We start from the raw sequence: 17,885 nt of genomic DNA, 5'->3' as shown, positions 1-17,885 counted from the left end.
GCTTACTGATTTTCACGTCTTCCTCCCTTCTCACTCACATCACTGGAATAAATTCTGCAATACCAGACTTGCAACATGATTATTTTTGTACTGGACCTTCCAGGAAAAAAAAAAAATCTATACTGTAGCCTACTTATCAAAAGCAACATAAGGCCCAGCACGTTCCACAGAAGCCCTTCACAGATTAGCATCCCTACCCATTCATATTTATTATTTCTTACTACTGAGGTGAATCAAGTCTCCTCTACGATGACCAACCTGCTCAAACAAGGCCCTTAATTAGTAAGAAGATAAAATAACTACCTCTGTCATGGAGTAGCCAGTTATCTCCACCACAGCTGCAGTTATCTTCTCTGGACTCTTCTCCAAGCTGCCATATTCACGCACAAGGCAGCGAACGTTCACAGGGTGAAGGTACATGCACTGCCCATCCTCCGCTGAAAGGCAACACATCTGTCACATTCACATTTTCTGAAAAACCCCTTTGCCCAGGATTTTTCTCCTGGGAAGCTGAGAAGCCTCAGAGAAAAAGGAAAACAATAATTATCTGATTTGCTTCTCCTGTGTTTTGCTCTTTTGGAATGTGTTTGGAGATTGTTTCATTGGTTTCTGCTGTGAATTATTTTGACTCTTTAGCCAACCAGTGCCAAGTTGTGTCAGGACTGTGGAGAGAGAGTCACGAGTTTTCACTACTATCATTTAGCCTTCTGTAAGTATCCTTTCTGTATTCTCTTTAGTATAGCTTAGTATAGCATTCTTTAATATAATATAGTATCATAAATAATAAATTAGCCTTCTCAGAACATGGAGTCAGATTCATCATTCCTTCCTGCCACGAGGGCACCCCACAAATACAATACACATCATCATCACTCCTTCCTTGCCTGTTCATTTTCAGTACCCTTCTCCCCACCTCAGGACATCCTCCACGAATAAAATTAAAGCTCCTTTCTGAGTTCCTGTAGGACTTTTATTTCACAGGGGTTAGCTGCATCTAATGAAGTAACAAACACATTCCTCAAGGAGGGCCCCAAAGGAGGCATTTCTGCCAAAGATTTCATTGCACTGACCTTGATAAAAATAGTAAAAAGGAGAGTTGCCAAGATGTCCACTGCTAACTGTATCTTTAGATTCTTGGCAGCTTGTTTCAGCTGGATTTGGCTCCTCTACAGTGTTCATAACAGGTTCTCCTACAGTGTCCACCTCAGGTACTTCCTCCTCATCCAGCACTGCCTCTTCTACTTCCACAGGAGGTGAAAAGGAACTTGCCAGGTCAGAGGAAGGCTCCACAAGCTCCTCATCAAATGCAGAGAGATATTCCACATCACACTACCACAGCAGAGAGTATAGAGTTAGTACCACACCACCTACTTCAAAGATTATCATCTCTGCAAAAATCTTTGGCACGAGCTCCCCACACACTGCAGTGTGAGGTGCCAGAATTAAGTGTTAACAGGATCTGCTAGAGCAGATTTGTCACCCACCTTTTTCTCTTGGGAAACAGCAGGCTCCACAGCTTTGGAGCTTTCTAGGACCAATTCTTCCACAGCTGCACTGATTCCAGCAATGCCATTGTTTTTATCCTGGTCAGCAGACAGGGCTGTTTCTCGCTCCTGGAGATCATCCAAAGGGATCAAGTTTCAATTTGCCCTTTAAGCCAGGAGACCACCCCTATAGTTATTTTTAGCCTTGCTCTGGCATTCCTTTACTGGAATACCATCCTATAAAAACCATTCTGCTGTGTTATCCTGAACACCACATCAGATACCTGGGGCCCAAAGGCTACAGTCTCCTCCAAGGTGTATAATGCTACTCCAGCATCAAACACCGGCAATTTGCTAGAGACCAGAATAATCACCCACCACCATCCATACAGCAGAACAAGGGTGCTCTGCAAACTCTTAAAAAACAAGCTACCAGAAGGCTCCCAAGAGGTTGTTACCTTCAGCTCCTGGATAGCTGCCTCAATGAAACAGGCTTCTGGGGTGTGTTTTTCTTCCTCATACTGTTTCAGTAATGCTGCTTTCTCCTCCAGGATCACCAGCTGCAAGACCTGCTCCCTGGATGCCAGAAGCAGCTTTGAATACTGACTGTGCTGGTCATCTGCACAGAAGGAGCACCAAATCATTAATATCTGCATGTAGAGCCACCAGTTTGGAGTGCTGCTTCTTCTGAAGTTTGTTACTGCTCACTTTTGGGAGTTAATCCCTCAAGGCAGACAACACTCAGCAAGAGTTTGATACAGACTCCACAAATTACCATTGTATCACAAGCTGGTGTCACATAGCTGCTCTGACACCTCCCCCACACAGCAGCTCATCTGCCACTTCACCATTGAGTTGCTACACATCAGTAGAAATGAAGCCTAAACTTCCACACTGTAGGAGCATCACCTTTGAGAAGCCTTGAGGGCGTCAAAGCTTCCTGAAACAATGCAGTCTGCAGCTTCTTCCTCTTCTCTCAAAAATACTGCTGCTGGAAATTTCTGCAAAGCCACCTTGGCTTGGCTCAAACTAGCTCATAAGCCCATATGTATTAAAAATCCATATAAAACATCATTATGAGGTTTTTACAAGATGCACAGCAAAAATAGTAAAATAAAGAATTGCTGTTGCTTTACAGCAACCACAGCATCCCATGTTAACACAATCCCTATATTCACTGCTCCCCAAGGGTCCAACCTTGTCTACAGACAGACACCAAGTTAATGGTGAATTTCCTGGCTTTAGAGTGTTCTCAAATCCCATATTTGTTCTTTTGTTTGTTTTATGAAAATACTTAAAGTCCCCTACTTTCAAATACTGAGAAATATGTAAGAAAGACCACAGCCTGCATGCTGGATATCCATCACATGTTGGAAGACTTCTTCCAGAGAGTTTAAATGCATGCAGCCTTTCCTAAATGTGACTGCAAAATGAAGTGAGCCAAGACAGCCCACAAAGCAGCAATGTTCAGTAAAATTATTTCTTTAGTCACAAAATTTTTGCTATACTAACATATAAGATGATGATGAGTTAGTCACACTCTTAACTGGAGAAAACTGAAGATGTCAGGCAACAGATGTTTGGAATAAGGTTTGCAATAATTTTGATTATTTCCCCATAGCATTCACTGACTTCAGTTGGTAAGTGAAGATGATGAAAACCTTGTTGAAGATTACAGCCTTGAAATAGTTTAGAGACAGAGACAGTTATTTTTGTGAAGCTGTATAATGAGTCAGGAGGAAAAATGTTAAGGACACTGAAGAGCCAATAAAAGCAGTAAGAGTCACACCAATGACTGCAGGATACAAAGGACACATCAAACTATAAGCAGTGACTGTGAAAGCAGGAGTCTGAGTTCAGTCACTTGAAGGGACACAGCACACAAGTTAAAGCCTTTACAGAAAAACAATATGAGTAGAAATGGTTAATATGTGGTCATCAAGCTTTTCTGCTGCTAAATTCCACATTTGGCAGCCAGGGTCGATTGTCTCTACACAAATCCTGGCCCACAGTCAGGAACAGGATTCCAACCACCAGGACTGAGATACACTCACCTCTGATGTAAACAGGCTGAACCACATTCATCCACTGGGATTTGGGCAGTGCTACCAGTACACCTTTCTCTCTCCTCATGAGTTGCATTGTAATGGTGTCACCAATTGCATACTGACGTGTTTCCATAGCAACAACACTGCAATGTACGGAGGAGGTTAGCAGTGTAAAAATAACATTGCAAAAAGATGCATGATTTAATTAATATCATCTCACCTCTTGAGATCCTTCTTATGGACAGAGCCATAACAAATAGGACACTTACTCCAGGTCTTCTCACTCAAGGAGAGATAGTGAAGGATACATGCCCAGCAGAAGATGTGCCCACAGCGAGTGATCTTGGCAGCAGTGGGTGGGTACAGACATATGGGGCAAGAGGGCACTTCATGGCTACAGATTCGCTGAAATGGCACATGAGAAGAACAGTACAAGACTCAGAAATCAGTTCCTGGGATCCAGAATAAGCCACCTGTAAGATCTACTCTAATATATTATCTTCCAGCTCTTTAGGCTCTGTTTATTTACCAAGAAATTAGTGCACTGTGAACTAACACCTTCAGACTGCACATGGGATAACCTTCTAAGCAACCCATCTTATATCTTATGTCTTATTTCTACTCTAATGACATTAAAAAGTGAGTCTTATGTTTCCCCTCAGGTATTCATCATCTCTGAGAGTTAGCAGCATCCCCATCATGTGAATTCAGACAGTGAGAAGGCAAGCAAGCTCTGTGGCCTCTCCCACGAGCAGACTTGTGGAGCCCTGTGTAACTGTGAGACTGAACTTACCCACTTCCATCAACATGCTAGGTCTAGTCAGACACTTTGGTAGCTTCCCTGTGTGGCAGAGACATAACTGCCAAGCAAGCACCTAGATTTTTCAGCTCTCTTGTAGTGACAGGTAACAGTAAGCCTACCTCCTCTCCACCTACACCATGCACCAGACTGTCTTGGCAGATATAAATTGCTGCTTGAGGCAACCCAAAACTTCTGACCACAATTCCCAAGAGATTTTCCATTTTGTTGCTAGGCAAGATAGGCCACCTATGCACAGAATAATTCTTCAAAATTCTACACTCTAGTCCTCTTCTGTGGACTCATGCCCAAGTTTTCTGTTAATATCTCGATCACAAGGACTCTGTCTACAGAATGTCAGATACTATTTTTGATGAGCTCCCATCTGCGAAAGCAAGAAGAAGCTGCTAATTTTCCTAATAGATTTTAGCACTTCTCTTTTCCTGTCATGAAAGTATTTCATAATTCATTCCATGACAGATCTTTCCCAGTATTGTGGGAGTGACAGAAAAGGCCTCAACTCAAAAACAGATGAGTTTTATGTAACATCACAGAGGGAAAGAGGTAGTTAAAGACAGGTTGAGGTTCTTAAGAGGGGAAAAAAAAAATCTAGCCCATCACAACTGACCACTTGCTCCACAAAGTCCCAGTTGACCAAGGTATCTGGATCAGCAAAGTGGACTGTGTAGTCCTGTTCTTCAGAGACAACAAACTGGCAGCTGGGGAAAGGCAAAGAGACAGATGATCCACTCAGTTGTTTCTAAAAACTTTTTGAGAACTATCCTATAGGATTCTCTCAGCTTCTTCTTTGTCCAGCAGCAAACTGCTGGATGCAGTCAGTAACTTCTATCAACAAGAAATCAAGAGTTCAGTTCACACTCAGATTTTTCAGGATACAGGTGTGTCTAATTTCAGTTAGACACAACATCACACACTAAGTACAGAATGAGCCGGGCAGACTGGTTTTCCAGAAACGTGTAGGAAACAGTCAGCTGCAATGGGGATCTATTAAAAAACAGGGAATCCACAAGGGGAAAAATCCTGTCACAAAAACTACAGCTACTGGGGTTCCTGCAAATAGACTTCACTACAATAAGCCACAAAACATTATGGAGAAATCAGAAGCATCAATGCTGAAAATACTTTTTATCTTTAATATTATCAGAGATAGGATGTCCTGAACACACTTCATATTCTGGGGAAATTTCCAGTCAAAAAGGAATTCTGCTGCTAGGTTACTATATTATCATCATTTGGGTTATACTACATACTCTGGAGCCCATAAAATAACCAGCATTTTAAGAACTAAGGCCCATATAAGTAATTGCCTTTGGGACTTAAAAATTCAGATTAACTTTCATCTAGCAACTGCTATGACTTCTATCTCAACAAAGCAACTTCTGGAAAAAACCACCATCTTCTATAAAGAACTATACAGATATTCCCAAATAGGAGTGTCGTGTCCCAAAGCCGTGCTTGAAAATTTGAGCAGAAGATTTTTGTTTGTATCTAAAGGACTCACTCCAACAGATACCTCTGCAAATAGGCAAAGACAACATCCCTTTAAAATATAGTCATTACCACTAAAAACACTACAGAAAGGTAATTTCATCCTGGAAAAGACAAGACAATGAGTCAAGCCCAAACACAATTCCCTGGCTTGTCACCCCTTACAGCTCCATGTCTCTGTAGAAGTCTAAGAGCCCCGTGGATCTCCCACTCACTTGGCCTGCAGGAAGAGCTCCTTGTTGAATGGTTTATGTCCCCACTTGTTCCTTTTCCCCCAGTTGCCATGTCCATTCCCATCAAAATGTCCTGCTTGGCCACGGGGTTCAAAGGTGAAGTTCAGTAAGTGGTTCAGATTAATCTTCTTGGGACCAGAGAACTGGGCAGGGCTGAACTCTGCCCGTTGAGCCTCTGCTACCTAAGAGAGAACAGCACTGGTTAGAAATTGCTGGAGTTCACAGCAAAGCCATCAGTACAGGTGGACATCCAGGCCCCATCCATGACAGCACACAGCACATGCAGCATCTACTCACTCACCTCCTCCCATCCCTGTTCTGTAAATCAAGTAGTGCTGTGTTAGAAATGCATGAGAACCTGAAAGTCAGAACTCAGGGCTCTGACCCCACACTGAGCAAAAGAAGGAGAGAGTTAAAGCAACCACAAAGACATGTAAAAGGTGGCAAAACACAGTCAAGAAGAAGTTGCTCAAATCCTGACAATACCCTTTTACTAGACAGTAATACAAGCCTGATTACTGACTGCACGGGCTGTACTTGTTTTGGTTAGTTTTCATGTAATGAAGCAACAAATCAAAATTCAGCAGAGGCAGCAGGTGAATTTTCAGCCAGTGATCTGGGTGAGAAGTGCTGCTCATCCACCAACACTGAAAAACCAGAGTATCAGTTAAAGCCTACAAACACTCTACAGTACTTAGATCCACATCAGCACAAAAGCCTCAATCTGGTTTTACCTTGCCAACACAATTACTTTTGCAATACCACTATCACCTGTAAATTTGTGCCCCTGAGTTGGTTGGACACATTCAATCTTCAGAGGGCAAACTTTGGCCTGTTTAGAAGATTGGTTGGCAGAGTCCCTTGGAAGGCAGTGCTGAAGGGCAAAAGAGTCCAAAAGACTGGACATACTTCAAGCAATCTTAAAGGCACAGGAACACACTGTCCTCTTGTGCCAAAAAATGAGGGAAGACCAGCCTGGCTCAACAGAGAGTTTTAAATGGAATTCAGGAAAAAAGGGAATTTATGACCTGAGGAAGAAGGGATGGGAACTCAACAGGACTACAAGAATGTCATGAGGTTGTGCAGGGAAAGAAGTGAAGGGCCACAGCCTGACTAGAACTTAATCTGGCCACTGCTGTAAAAGACAAAAAAATGCTTCCATAAATACATCAGCTACAAAAAGAGAGCTAAAGAAAATTCCCATGCTTTACTGGATGCAGAAGGAAGCAGTGGCAAAGGGTGAGGAAAAGGCTGAGGTACTTAATGCCTTCTTTCCCTCAGCCTTTAATAGTAAGGCCAGTTGACCTCAGGGTCCCCAGTCCCCTGAGCAGGAAGACTGGGACAAGGAGCAGAATGAAGCCCACACTCCAGAGAAACAGAGAGTGCCCTGCTGTGCCACCCAGACACCCCCAAGGCCATGGGGCTGGATGGGATCCACCCACAGGGAGGGAGGGAGGGAGCTGGCAGCAGTGATCAGCATTTACCAGCAGCCCCAGCAAACTGGGAGGTCCCAGCTGACTGGAAGTCACCAAATGTGACACACACCTACAAGAAGGGCTGGAAGGAGGATGTGGGGAATTACAGGCCTGTCACTCTGACCTCTGTGATGGGCAAGGTTATGGAGGAGATTATTCTTCAAGCCATCACAGAGTGTGTACAGGACAAGCAGGGGACCAGGCCCAGCCAAGGAGGGTTTATGAAAGGCAGGTTCTGCCTGACTAACCTGATCTCCTCCTATGACAAGGTGACACAGTGTATGAGGGAAAAGCTGTGGATGCTGTCTGCCTGGACCTTAGAAAAGCCTTTGGCAGTTTCTCAGAGCATTCTCCTGAAGAACCTGGCTGCCCATGCCTTGGATAAGCAAACCACTGCAAGTAAAAACCTGTCTGGATGGCTGGGCCCTGGGGACAGAGGGTGACATCCAGCTGGGGCCCCCATGAGTGGGGTTCCCCAGAGCTCAGTATTTGGGCCAGTCCTGTTTAATGTCTTTATCAATGATCAGGACAAGGGGATTGAGGGCACTCTGTGCAAGTTCACAGATGACACCAAGCTGGGTGGGAATGCAGATCTGCTGGAGGACAGGAAGGCTCTGCAGAGGATCTGGACAGGCTGCACTGATGGGTCAAGGCCAAGGGTGCAAGGTTCAACAACATCAAGTGCCAGGTCCTACACCTGGGTCACAACAGCCCCTTGGAATGCTCCAGGCCTGGGAAAGAGCAGCTGGAAAAGAGCATCAGGAAAAGACCTGGGGGTGTTGGCAAACAGCAGCAGAACATGAACCAGGTGGGCAAGGCAGCCAGTGGCACCTGGGCTGTACTGAAAACAGCATGGCCAGCAGGGACAGGACAGTGAAACTGTATCACTGTATATTTTCACAAAGGACCCCTGTCACGTGTACATGGCCTGTCTTGGCACCCATTCCTCAGATGGCATTTTTTCTTAGAGCAGAGCTGTCACTGTGATATTTTATGAAAATCCTTTTGCTAGGATTTTTCTCCTGAGAAGCCTCAGAAAAGAATGTAAACAATAACTATCTGATGGCTGTGGAATGTGGTCTGGAGATGGTCTACCAAGAGGTGCATCTTTGATTGGCATCATGTGGATTGTCTTTACTTGATGACCAATCATGGTCCAGCTGTGTCAAGGCTCTGAGTCTGTCACGGGTTTTTCACTATCATTCTTTGCTAGCCTTCTGATGTCTCTTTTTTTCTTTAGCATACTTTTAGTATATAGTTTTCTATTAATATAATATCATTAAAAAATAAATCAGCCTTCTGAAACATGGAGTCAAGATTCTCATCTCTTCCCTCGTCCTGGGAACCCTCAAACACCACCACACAGAGCAAAGAACAGTAGTTGCCACTCCTCTGTAGTTGCCAAGTTGCTCTGCTCACACTCCCTCTGGCATCTCAACAATGATAGCACCTCTTATCACTCTCACCCTTCCCAACCCAGAACTGAACACAGCAGACCTATCTAGGCAGGTCAGGGTGATCCTCTCATCCCAAGAGAGGAGGCCTTGGAGTCAGGGCATTACACTTCTCACCTCATCTCGTCTTCCACCATTAGAAGAGCTAAAAGATTTCCCACTTCCGCCGCTGCCTCCCCTTTGAGGGGGCATCTTGTTAAAAGCTTTGCTTTTCTGTGAATTGGAGCGACGGGACTGAAAGGAAAAGTTCTCATTTTTGGAATATGAAGTTTCTCTTTTTCGATTATAACGCTGTTTGGATCCACTGGCATTCTTTCCATCTAAAAGGAAAAGAAAAGAAGGATCAGATCAGCAGCCTCAGAGTTGGCCCCAAGTACTGCACCTCAGCTAAATTCACCTCAGAGATGAGCTCACCTCAGCCACTATCTTAAGAGTAGTGTTTATCAGGACACTAAATCCCCCAGCAACCCAAACCACTTAATTCCCATCATTGTCCAAAGAGCTGGTCAAAGAGTTTAAAAGAAAGTATTTGCTGTGCTCTACATTTTATAGAAAAGTTGAATTTCTTTTTTTCAGATTTGCAATTGCCACCACAAAATATTAGTGTGTGACCTGGTACATTAAGCTATAAACATTAACATCACATGCCACACATTCATACCCCATTACAAGGACTGACAACAACTAGTTATTTACTTTCATTTAATTTGCCTAAAACACACCATTTATCATATTTATCACACATAAAATACACTGTATAAATACAGTGCTGCCTGAGTTTTTCTTGAAGGCTTCCATTGCCTGTTTTCAATCACTTCTGCACTTTTTGCTTAAAAGATCCCAGCAGATCTAATTCTGTTTTAAAAATACTTTTATGTTATCAGGCCAAAAAATGCTAATTGATCTTGAAGCACAAACCAAATGCTTTGTGGCCTTGCAGGGCACATACCTAAGATCTAAGTACAAAGTCCACCAACCTATGCAACAACAACTGTCTGCCAAAAACTGCACTTGGCACACCACTGACCCTAACACAGGACACAGTGGTGAAGCACAAAGCAAAAAACTGCAGGAATAAAGAGCAGAAAAGTCAATCCAGCCTTGAGAAGGGTGTTCTGTGCCTCAACAGCTGCTAAATCAAACTGCTAGAACAAAGTTAATACTATGAAAGCATTTCCAGTAGTCTTAACACAAGATCAGAGCTGCCCAAGCACACAACAGGCTGTGGGTGCTTAACCCGGCACTTCCACCACCTGCCCCAAGTTTTATTTGTAGCAGAGTATGGTGATAAGCTCAGAAACAAAACTCCTCAGGCCCAACAAGTCATCTACCCACAGCAGCCAGCCCCAAAGTCACTCTGGATACTCAGTAAACATTACACAAACAGCAACAACTCACACAATATCTAGCTGCAGTTTATAAAAGCCTATTAGTTCCCCTATTCCCACTTTGCAGTCTTCCTCCCCACCCCTTAACATAAATCTTACATGGCAGGCAAACACATCACTGTGATTCAGGATCACATTTCTCATATGGGCAGTTTCATTGCCAGTGCTCCAAATTTTTCCCTTTCCCAGCACCACTTCCCATCTACCCAAGCATTTAAAACAGCTGGAATGGCATCATCCATATAAAGTATCTTTTGTTGTTGTTTTTTGAAGTTTTTTCTTCCACCTGCATCACCCAGAAAAAGTGAGCTGAGAACAGCATGGTTTGTGTGTTATTGTGTATCACTGAGGACCCAACCTCTAAAGAATAAATTAAGCAATAAAAGTGGCTGGACCAGGTTCTGTGCTGGTCTGCTGTTTCTTGCACTTGTCAGACTTCTCTGGCTGCAGTGACAGCTAAAACAGGACACTATCATTACTTTCACACGATGTGACAGGCCCATATTGCAGACAAACTTCATCATCAGAATTGGTAATTTACTCTGCTATTCAAAAGGCTGATCCTTTAATTCAGAATTAAACCAACTCTGTCAGAACCACAGCTGTGTAAGTTAAACACATGCCTGCAAAGCTGGCAGTGCTTTAATGCACATCAGGCTAAAAGGACATGGCTTGAGTGTTATCAGGAAAAAACACACCAGAAGCTGCCAAGCACTGAGGGTGTGACCAGGTCTGGCTGAATGATTAGACAGACCTTTTTTGAGAATGTTTGTAGGGACAAAGGAATAACCAGCACCTCAAGAGTCTCTGGTAAATAATTAAGCAGTTTAGACTACTCCTTCATTTAATCAGGAGCAGAACTTGTCAGCTTAGAGCTCAGCCACCCGCTTCTATCTGTAATTTCAGCAAATGCACTAGAGGGGCACATGCCTGTACCACTTTGCAGTTTCTCTGCCATCTTCAAATGGTGAAAAGAAACAACTCAAAAAAGTCAGTCTAAAGTGGGTGTTTACAAGTCCCTGAACACGGAACAGCTCAGCCCTGGAGCTGACAGAAGAATCTCCAGCCACTTAAAGTTTTAATCGAGTTACTCACCACCAGCTTTGTCAGTTAGATAGTTTACACACATTCTTCTCATACTATGGGTCCTTTTAAGGCACCTCCTAGAGCCTTTGGGAGTTACTTCAGTGACTCTCACATTTTATAGGAAAGAACTCCACTTGTGCCTTTTAAAAAAGGACCCTACAACAGTCTAACAATGCTTCACACCTGATTTTACAGATGGGCAGTTTCGCCCCCCCACCACCAGAATAACTGACCTCAGCAGAATCCTGGTCCATCAGAGCAGTAATGAAATTGGTCAGCAGACAGCCAGGAGCTTGGAGAATGCATCTGCACATGGAACAGCTTTTTCCTACCCCAAACTAAGCAATGCTGTCCCTTCCAACCTTTCCAGCATGCCACACGTCAGGCAGCTCTCTGCTTTCTATCATCCATCCCAGCACTCCCACAAAGGGCAGGACAGGAGAGGCTGCACTCTGGCACAGAGAAAAGTGGAAGATTGCCATCCTCTCTTGTGAAATCCCAGTTTTAAGCAGGGTAAGTTTGGATTTGGTAGTTTCTTGTCTTGGCAAATGAGGAGTTAGCAACAGCCAGAGTGTGCAGGTGAGGTATTCACTCTTCACTCAGGTCCTCAGTTAGTCCTTTTGCTGTTTTCATGGCACCCAACCTATACATATATATGTATATAATTTATGTAGATTTATCTACCCATTCACACTCCAAGAGACTTATAAAAAATGCTGCCTGTATAATTTAAAAACACTAGCAATAAAACTGTTCTGGCATTCTGGAGCAAGCCCTGAGATTTGTGGTTTCTCCTGCTGCTCGAGGACCTGTATCTCCAAAGATCCAGAGAGGGGAGATGAAGCTCACAGCATTAGAAGCAGCTGCAGGTGACCACTTGTGCACTGGAGCTGCAATACTGGCTTGCTGCTGGGGTGAGAATTGCTGTTTCCTTCCACCTTTTTCCCCCTCTTTTCTGCTGAGCTGTGCTGAAGCCAGCAGCATTGCATAAGGGGTCTGGATCACACTAAAGCCACAGGGTGGTTTCATGAAAACACACTGGGGCCACTGCTGCTGCCAAGGCAAACACCCCAGTGAGCAGGAGGTGACTGAGCTCTCACAGCCCAGCCAAGCAGGCTCGCCCTGGGTGTGATAAGGCCCAGGAAGGTTTGTGACAGCTAACACTGTCCATCAGCTCCACAGGACTGCAGAGAACCCCAACAAGCCTATTGTGCCTTAGCTACTTTATCCCACTCTAATTGGATGTGATTCCTGTTGGCACACTAATACAACATAAAGAAACTTTTCTGTTAGAAACTTTCAGTTTAATTTAGTCTCTGAGGTCAAATTTGAAAGATAGGAGGAATCAAACTTCCACAAATACATGGGAATACAGTACTCTATTTAGCCAATTTCCAGCTGCACTACAAGAGAAACAGAAGCTACCATAAGGGCTCAGGAATATGCATTTCTTTACTTCCTCAGCTGGACAGTTACAGCAGGTAACTTTGGAAAGCATCAAATGGCAAGTGCTTGACTGGATTTAACCCAGTGACCATCTGAGGAAGGTCTGTGGTGCATAGGATTACCTTCCATTTCAGAGGAGATGCAAGATTTCCTGAACACATCCTATACCTGTATATTCATATATATGTATATATATAAAATATGTTCTTATTATATATAGCCTATATATATTCATACATCTGTCTTTTAAGGGGTGCACCACATGAGCTACAAGGACAGTGATAAGGAGCTCCAGAAACAGATTACATATGGTGACATGCCAGTGTCCTACAGCCAACAGCTATGAAAACATAGCTACAGTTTTGCCCAACTGCATCCTGTGTAGTCGTTTGCCCTAATTTCATCAAGGGAATCTTTTTGTTTTAGTTTTCAGTACCCTCCAGTTAAGATATTCCTAAATAAACTTCTATGAAAAGAGATTCTAATGTGTCCGGCTCTCTTTGATGCCCTGTAAAGGAAGCAACTCATCCCTCTGCCCTCCACTGTAGTTTGGAAACAAGTATCACTGAAGTGGAATTGTGCTATGACAAAATTTTCCTCTGTTTTATTTAAAAAAAAGAGGTCTTAAAAAGCTTTGGTGGTTATTGAATTAAAAGTTTTGGAGTAGAAGAGAACAATCATCAGGATTCCTTTCCCCACTGCTCCTGTGCTACCAGTGCCATTATTTCAAACCTGTGAAAGGTGACATTCCACAAAAATCCTTTAACATTTTTATTCTGGGCTAGAACAACAGGCCTTTTACATCCTTCCTCAGTCCAGATACTGTGTCTTCTACAGGAAGGGATACCAGCAAAGCACAAATCATCTTAACCCCTTCCTGAAGGACGTTTGTATTCTGTGAACAGTCCTCCACAGAGCATCACACACCACTACAAAAGAGGCTGGAGTGCGGAGGTGTCTCTTGGCAAGACAGGGACAGAAAAAGCTCTTCTTAAAAAGACTTCCAAGTGTTTGAATTCGAAGTTAAAATTTCGTTTTAATTGCACGGTTATACCACAACCTGGGGAGCTGTGCTTGAGTCACCTCCCATGTCCCACTTCTGTCAATCCTGGGGAAGGCCAATTAATACAGGAGAAGAGCAGGTAATACTTGGTTACCCAGGAAATGACCATGCTTAGAAGGTCCAAAAAGGAGTCAACAAACACCTCCAAGATACTTATTTTGTTAACCCTCTGGAGTGCAATGCTGCCTTCTCAGAGGCCTCAAGTAATACAGCTGAAACAAACCACTGAGGAGGAAGGAAATTAGTACAGCAATGGTGGTGTAGCAACCTGTTGACACTCCCTCATATACTTCAGGAGTAAAATCACCAAGTTTAATCACTACTGCCCCATTTCTAGGTTTTAGGGGAAAAAAAAAAAAAAAAGGTTGTCAAGAACACCCATACACTCACTCTCTTCCTAAACAAGTTTAGAGAGCTATGTGGGCTTAGGTATTACCTTGAAATGATGACAGGAACCACACTGGCTTCTGACAAACTGCTCTGTCAGCAGAAGCAGCTGTTTGCAATCCCAGGTGAGACACTTTGGGTTGAACGCCAGATGAGCAAACAACAGCCAGCAAACCCTGAGCTCCCCCAAAGCAGGAGGTCACTGAAACACCGGGGCAAGGGGAACGCTGTGTACGGATACCAGACCCCCTCGGTGAGGTGTAACAGCACAGGTACAAGATAAAGTTAAGGGCTCTATTCACAGGCACTGGGGAATGTATGTTCCTACTATAGCACCGGGGCATTAGCGCTCAAGCTGCTTACTCCAATACTAACGAAGATAAAGCATTAATCCTTAAGAGAAGAAGAGAGTAGGAATCCCAGCTCGCCAAACAGCGAGCAGAGCCGGAACAGGAAGGAAAAAGAAATCAAAAACAGGCAGTGACCTGAAACGCCGCCTATGAAACGCAACTGAGACACAAACAACCCGGCACGGCGAAGTTCAGCTTCGGCACAAGCCCGAGGGCGGCACAAGGCCCCTGTCCCCGCAGCCCCCCACTCACCCCCGCTCCCCGCGGAGCCCCCGCCCCGCTCTCACCGCCTTTGGGCTTAGACTCCCCCGCGGCGGGCCCGGCCGAGGCGGAGCGCGGCTGCTGCCCTTTGCTGCCGGCCGAGGATCCGGGCGCACCGGAGCCGCAGGGGCTGCTCTTGTCCATGGCGGGGGCGGCGGGGGTCGCGCCGGGCGGGCTCTGCAGCATCAACGGGCGCCCCGGGCGAGCGGCGGCCCTGGGCGGGGGGGCACGACGGGCGCTGGCGGAGCCGGCGGGGGCCCAGGCTCATGGCCCGCGGGGGCGACCGGCGGGGGCGGCGCAGCGCGGACTCGGCCTCCTTCATGGCGACATCTTCTCGCTGCTCCGCTCGAACCGGGGAAGGCCGCGGGAGGCCGGGCCGGGCCTGCGGGGCTCCGGGCGCGGGGGAAAGGAGAGCTGCTCACGGAGCCCCGCGGGGCCCGGCGCTGCTGCCGCCCGAGGGGTCGGCACCACCCCGCCACCCACCGGCTGCTCGGCGCCGCACCGGCCCCGGCTCGGCCGCCGCTGCCCCGTAATGGCGACGAGTCGCCCGCAGCAGTGGCCAGACCCGGATGCAGCCTGTCCGGGCGGGCCCCCGGGCATGACGGGATTTGTAGTCCTGGGCCGCGCGGGGCGCGCCGGGAGCCGGGGCCGGGCCTGCACCGAGCCCGGAGCCCGCCCCTCGCTCCCCACCGGCACCGACGGGATCGCCCTCCCCTCAGCAGGATGGAAAATCATCTGGTATAAAATCCTTGCCATCGGTTTGTAGAAAATAACCGTGAAAGTTAAAAGAAAAGAAAAAAATACCTCATCAGGCCTACTTGAAGTGATGGTTTTTTTTTAACTTTTCCCTCAAAGGGGAAACAATCCACAAGGCAACTCAGATCCTAAAGACATTTCTTTTAACCTTTAAAATGCATTCTTGAATGCATCTCCTGATGCTTTTTCCATTGTTTTGGGGATGAGAGCTTTAAGTTCTGTGGGAGAGCAATTCCCAGCTTCTTAAAAAAAGTACAGGTGGAGAATGTAAGGGCATCTTTACCCCCTAAACTCATACCATGATCTGAATGTACATCCCTCAAGTAAAAGCTTCACTGCTAGTTTTGTATGCACAGGCCATGTGCTCTGTAACACCAGTATGATCAACAAATTCAGGAATTTGTGTTTTACACATTTCAAACAAATCCTCTATAAATATTATTTTAAGAAAATCCTCATAAAGGCCTTATTTTAGCACCTGGTTGTTCCCTATTTAGGTCTATTCTTTGAATTACTGACCAAGCTGTGAGTGTAGTTACCACAGTGTTTAGATCTTCTGGATTTGAGGGGGAGAAAACCTTCAACTTTCTAACAAAGTTGCTCCTCCACATTTGAAAATAAATAAGAAACAGACATGCAATATCAGAGAGTAGACAGACACAAAACTTTTAAAAGCAAAATGCAACATTTTTATTAGCAAATCAACTTGCTGTGGAAAGAAAATAAATACAAGGAAGTCTTTCTCCAAATAAAAACAACCATGTACTTCAAACAGTGCTCAATAGGAAGGTATTAGTAGCAAACACTTGCCCTAATTACATGAGCTGCAGTGCCACACTCAACACTACAGAGCCCGACTGGCACCCGGCAGAGCATCGCTTCAGACAACTTTGGTTTTTTTTATCACAACCGTCAGGTCACACAGAATAAACAGAATAAGCCTATAATAAATAAGCATTCAAAGTTGCAGGAGCAGCTCCCTGCCAGAACCACCCGCCAAGCAGCCCCACAGGGATTGTCACTGCCAGAGCGCTCTCGGGCGCCGCTCGGTGCCACCGCTGTGGCCGGGCAGCGTTGGCCGGTGTGCCGGGCAGGGGAAGGGCAAGGGCAGCGTTGGCCGGGTGTGCCATGCAATGTCCCCGAGCACGGGAAGGGCGGAAAGCCCCCATCTCCCGTCACGGCCCGGCCGCGCACTCCCGTCCCTGTCCGGCGGCTCCGCCTCCGCCGCCATTGCTCCCGAGCGCGCCGGCCACGCCCCCTGCGCGCCGGCCGCCAGCCATTGGTCAGCGCCAGGAGCTCCCCAGGAGCTCATTGGCCAGGCGCGGGATGATGGGCGGGGCGTTCCCCAGCCCGGCGTGCCGTGCGCCCGCTCCCATTCCCATGGCGACGGGAACGCCGCCGGTCCCGCGGCCCCGGTAACCGGCGACACCAGGGAGAACGGCTGCGGCCTATCTCTGCTAAAATAATTGTAATGCTGTGGACGCTGCAATGAACAGGGAGGGGATCGACTAAATGCCTCCCGCTCCTCCTGAAAGCACCGTTTGCTGTACAAGAACAACACCCCAGGTCGTTCGATTGGCCTGGCTGGCCATTAATTCTAGTTGGTCAAGGAGCTTTGAGCCCACACTGGGAAGAGTTCCTGAGTTTTTTCTCAGCACGATAGCGGCTATCAGCAGAGTCTGGGGTTTCTGGAAAAACACAGAGGACACTGGGCTTATCTTCAAGGCTCCACATATTTTCCTTCTCTGCAACACGTCACCAGGAGTTGGGCATGGGACAGACAGATGGCATTCGACCCAGGCCAAGGCTACTGTAGCTCCTACTTGTTCCTGACAGAGCACAGGCCAGTCTAACCACAGTGCGCCTTGGTGACTTATGTATTTAGCTCAGCTTTCAGGTATTCTGGATTTTGGAAGAGATTTCTTTGAGGTGACACCAGGTCCCAGGAAAAGTCCTTAAGTATCACATGATCACAGTATTTCAATTTTCCAACTCTTCCCCCTTGATGTCTGGTGTGGGTAGTGTTCCATGAAAGGCTATTACAATCAATCATTAATCCTCTTTGTAATGACCGTGATTTCTCTTTCAACTTCCCATTTCTCCAAAGCCCTAATGGACCCTGCAGAAGCTGCTGCATTTCTTTGGC

At 45.9% G+C, this 17,885-nt stretch overlaps 1 protein-coding gene across 2 annotated transcripts in view; it reads right to left on the bottom strand.

Moving 5' to 3' along the window:
• Positions 1 to 15,557, bottom strand: part of RNF10 (ring finger protein 10) — a 36,126-nt gene extending 20,569 nt beyond the window's left edge. For both annotated transcript variants that reach the window (XR_011682004.1, XM_071445529.1), the window contains exons 1-10: positions 15,010 to 15,557; positions 9,120 to 9,322; positions 6,056 to 6,255; positions 4,960 to 5,050; positions 3,753 to 3,937; positions 3,539 to 3,675; positions 1,943 to 2,103; positions 1,485 to 1,613; positions 1,071 to 1,329; positions 304 to 437 (exon numbers count right to left, since the gene is read on the bottom strand). Coding sequence is in view for 1 of the 2 variants with exons in the window: in XM_071445529.1 (XP_071301630.1) it covers positions 304 to 437; positions 1,071 to 1,329; positions 1,485 to 1,613; positions 1,943 to 2,103; positions 3,539 to 3,675; positions 3,753 to 3,937; positions 4,960 to 5,050; positions 6,056 to 6,255; positions 9,120 to 9,322; positions 15,010 to 15,169 (1,659 nt within the window). In the remaining variant the exon portion in view is untranslated. The remainder of the gene's footprint in view (positions 1 to 303; positions 438 to 1,070; positions 1,330 to 1,484; positions 1,614 to 1,942; positions 2,104 to 3,538; positions 3,676 to 3,752; positions 3,938 to 4,959; positions 5,051 to 6,055; positions 6,256 to 9,119; positions 9,323 to 15,009) is intronic.
• Between the last annotated feature and the right edge of the window lie 2,328 nt (positions 15,558 to 17,885).

Source organism: Agelaius tricolor, unplaced genomic scaffold, assembly GCF_023055355.1.
Source record: "Agelaius tricolor isolate 1412-34295 unplaced genomic scaffold, bAgeTri1.0.p SCAF_20, whole genome shotgun sequence".
Taxonomy (NCBI): Eukaryota; Metazoa; Chordata; class Aves; order Passeriformes; family Icteridae; genus Agelaius; species Agelaius tricolor.
The sequence above is the reverse complement of the archived record's forward strand: the minus strand, read 5'-3'. Positions and strand labels throughout refer to the sequence as shown.